We start from the raw sequence: 3982 nt of genomic DNA, 5'->3' as shown, positions 1-3982 counted from the left end.
TTCTTAGGAAGAATGTAGTACTTTAGTACTTATTTAATCCATGATTATTAGTCTTTTATGGCACTAAATAAAACTGCATTTAACCATTCTATTTCTATCCTCATAATATACTCTTCTCTTACTAGTGATTTATCCATCTTACATTTATATTATTGCTTGTTTTACTTAATTATAGTACATTTTAGCTCTGTGCATTTTGCACCAGCTGCTGAAATATAGTGGGATAGGCGAGAAAGTAAAAATAGACATCCACTTGGCAAAAGTAAAAATAGCCAAGTATAAAAGTGAAAATATTTTAATTTTTATGATTCCAAGAGTGCTAAAAAAGGTAATAGCAGGAGTACTAGGTTTGGTTTACTTACAAAGAGCTAGCTGTATCTCAACCGAAAAAGAAGCATTAAACATAAAGGAGTATTTTTCTAAAAAGATATTGTGCATGGAAAAAGAGGCAGAAATTCGTGTTGATTTTATGAATAGGCTAGAGAATTTTAAGTGCGAAGAAATATCATCTGATATTCTTAGTAGAGACATAGTCGAGGGACGAATAAATCTCTCCAAAATAGAAGAAAAGCTAAATATTTTCAATATAAGTGCGGAAGGTATAGTAGCAAGAGCAGAAAACATTACTAAAATATACAGTGATAGTACTAGCAAGACCTCGATGTATTACGAGGACAAAACTGTGCTGCTGCGTAAAACAAATGACTTATACAATAAAATATTGAATGCGCTTCCATCGACTCTTAGAGAAAGTGACTCACTAAGCGAAGCAATAAAAGAGTTTGACTCGCACATGCTGGGGGTAATAAAAAAGTACAGCGAAGCAAAGAACAAAAATGAAAAAATGGATAATTTAAATATATTCAAGCTGGCAGAGCAGAATAAGCCCCTGGCTGCCCGTTTAATATATCTTCTCTTTGATGTGGGACCATTAACAAGTCTTTACGATACAAAAGATGTATTAAATCGCACATTGAGGAAAATAGATCGGTGTCTTTTCCTTGACAACTTCTGGAGTTATGTCTACCCTATTATAGAAAATAAATTAAAAGGTAAAGAAATAGGAACAGAGATCGACCTTCTAGAAATACTTGATAAGAATCTTTCTTCCTTATTCAATACTTCTAGAATTGATCCAGCTCGGGATGCAGATATAATGGGAATCTATCTTGACTTAGTAAATGAGGATATTTCAGAAGAAAAAGTGGAGCAATACAAGAATATGACTCCCAAGCAGCTTATGAAAGTATTGATAACAGAATGTGAAATCAACATGGATGGAGCTTTTATGGACTACAGAAGAAACAGCTTGCTTTCTAACATCGGAAAAGTAATAATGAACATAGGAAATCCAGCTAAGTACAGCACGGATGTTCACAAAGGTTTAGAAATAGCGAGAAGTAGACAGAAAGAGCTGCTTAATTTTTTGCAGATTTTTTGGAATGGTGGTATTAATACATTTGTTTCAAATTTCCCTGAAGAAAATGTTAAATTTTTCTGCAGTAACAATGATATCGAGACTTATTTCTTTAAAAATACACAGAATATGTTTATGTCTTCCAGATGGATGTATAATCTGAATATACCCATCCCTCCATTAGAAGAGTCTACTAACGATGAGAAAAAATTCAACATGATGTGCTTCGATATGTCCTACATCCACCCCATGCGTTATATATACATGCGATGTGAGTATGTTAACGATCTATGCAAAACAAACATTAAAAGCGATAAAAAGCCTTTCTCGGAAAGAGATTTAGAGAGCAATCTTCTCAGATTATACAAAATAGGAAAAGAAAATAGCGACTCAACGCGAGCAGATCATATGAAGAGCTGCATCATAGCATGGTTTATAAGAACTACCAGTGTGACTTACGGTGAAGAAAAGCATCAGGAGTATGATGATATAGCTAAAGATTTCCAGTGTTATTTGAATAAATTCTAGGTGTGAATAAAGTGGGAATGTCCAAAACAACTGAAGAGACAGCTGAATAAATTAGCAAGCATCTATTAAAAGCTAATCAAGTTGAAGCTGAATAGAATTCTCTAAGCCAGTTCTATAAACATGCAGTTGTTGGACTAACTCTTTTATCACTAAATAAATTCAGCATTTAACCATTCTTTTTCTACTTACTAGTAGTATTACTTCTAAATAAAATAAAATTCATTGAGCAATAATAAAAAATTGAAACTCTTCTACTCTACCTACACTTTGCTTATGTTAGTGCTTGGCAAATAAAAATGAATTTTAAAATAACATTGAAGTAAGTTATTTTTATTAGACTGCAGTCATGCTATAGAGTAGCAAGCTAGAGATTGATTTATGTGAAGCCTTTTGACAAATAGCTCTTGATACAATAGAAAGGTTTCAAATAAGTTCAACTTGAACAATATATGTTTATTGTTTTTCATTCCTGGTGCTATGTAAAATTCATTGCTGCATTTATAGATACCCTTGGAACTATAAAGGCCTAAAGGCCATTTGAGAAAATAATTGCATGTGCGATCAGCTTATACTTTTAAAGTATGGCTGGTAGAAGTGTACCGTAGTAAGAGACGCCAAATCAGCATGCTTATTCCTGCAACAGACAGCGAGCCAATTATTATCATTAATATAACTCTAACCTCTTTAGGCATCTTTTGCACAGCTGTTTTTATCTTCAAATACGCATCGTAAATAAAATCTTTTATAGATCTGGCTGACATTGCCTCGCTGTCTTCTATGCCAGATGAGAACTCAACTGACCTTTTTACAAGCAATGTTTTCTGTGCTGGAGACAGCTCCGAAATATTATTATATATCTTTTCATTTCTAGAAACAATAAATTTCGCTTTCTTTAATCCAAATTTTTCGAGTTTAGCTTTTAATTCTTCTAATTTTTTTATATTGCTTTCATTTATTTCTTTTAGCTCTCTTTTCTTTTTCTTTTTTGCATTTAATTTTGTCTTATAGCCGGAAACATTAGACTTTTCAGCTTGCCATTTCTTTATCTCAGCATCATAATTTTCATAATTTTCAGTTGACTTTTCTATTTCTGTACGCATTTTACTACACTGTGCTAAAAGTTGTACATCTACTGGTGTTATTATGCTTTCCATAATATCCCAGACCGAGCCGTGATTTGAAAAGTCTACTTCGTCTACAGTTTTATCAAGGCGTGCTGTTTCAGTATTTTGCATATTATTTTCTGCTATTATTCTATGAATGCTTCTGAAAATAGATCTTTCCTTTCTGATTTTATCTTTATGCTGCATGAGAGACATGAGTATTTTCAAGTCGTTTTTATCTATAAAATTCGCACTGAATATCTTCTGTATATCATCAGGATTGCCATTGCTGTCCTCAATTGCTTTTCTCAGCTCTTTTATTTCATTTGCTTTTTCATAAATAATTTGCAGCCCGTGCTCTACTAAACTTTTTCCATTTCCCAATGTTTCACTATACAACTCATCCAGATCATATAGCCCATTTTCGTCTGAATAGTGCTCTTTGATGCTCATTAGATCAGCCAGCTCTTTGTCCTCTTTAAAAACACGTGAATACACATAGCTGTCTATTTGTTTTGAAGCTACTTGCAATAGCTCGGTTGCACCTACAGCAGTATTTGCTGTTTTAACCGCTAGTTTGAATACTGTGCTGTCAAGAGAAGACTCACTTAGATGTGCAGGGTTTTCTGTCATATTCTCGTAAACACCACACTTTTGTGCTTCGAATACATTTTTCTCTATAAGTTCATTGATTGTAGATATAGCCTTTTTTTCAATTATATCTTCTTTTCCAATCGATATTGCAACTTTTAAAGTTTGCATTAGCCTTTCTATTTTTCGATCAAATATGCTTCTATTGTATAAGTTCTTCCTAATAATATTCATAAGAGACCTTTTCTCTTCTGCGCTAAGATCTTTGGCTGTAACTTCAACGTTATCGTTAGAAAACACCTTTTCTATTATATAGAGAAAGTCTTTAATAGTATCATTGCTT

At 32.9% G+C, this 3982-nt stretch overlaps 2 protein-coding genes across 2 annotated transcripts; one reads left to right on the top strand and one right to left on the bottom strand.

Moving 5' to 3' along the window:
* Positions 1 to 304: 304 nt before the first annotated feature.
* On the top strand, positions 305 to 1945 carry NEMIN01_2465 (uncharacterized protein; the record flags this gene model as incomplete). Its single annotated transcript, XM_051478407.1, has 1 exon — positions 305 to 1945. One exon carries the CDS (start codon positions 305 to 307, stop codon positions 1943 to 1945), a length of 1641 nt encoding a protein of 546 aa, XP_051334367.1.
* A 566-nt stretch (positions 1946 to 2511) lies between these two features.
* Positions 2512 to 3982, bottom strand: NEMIN01_2464 (uncharacterized protein; the record flags this gene model as incomplete). The annotated part of the gene is made up of 1 exon (XM_051478406.1): positions 2512 to 3982. A coding segment is annotated over one exon (1471 nt), but the record flags the coding sequence as incomplete, so codon positions are not given.

This window comes from Nematocida minor (genome assembly GCF_024244105.1).
Source record: "Nematocida minor strain JUm1510 chromosome Unknown 7900, whole genome shotgun sequence".
NCBI classification, from domain to species: domain Eukaryota; kingdom Fungi; phylum Microsporidia; genus Nematocida; species Nematocida minor.
Note: the sequence above shows the minus strand (reverse complement) of the source record. Positions and strands in the feature narration are given on the sequence as shown.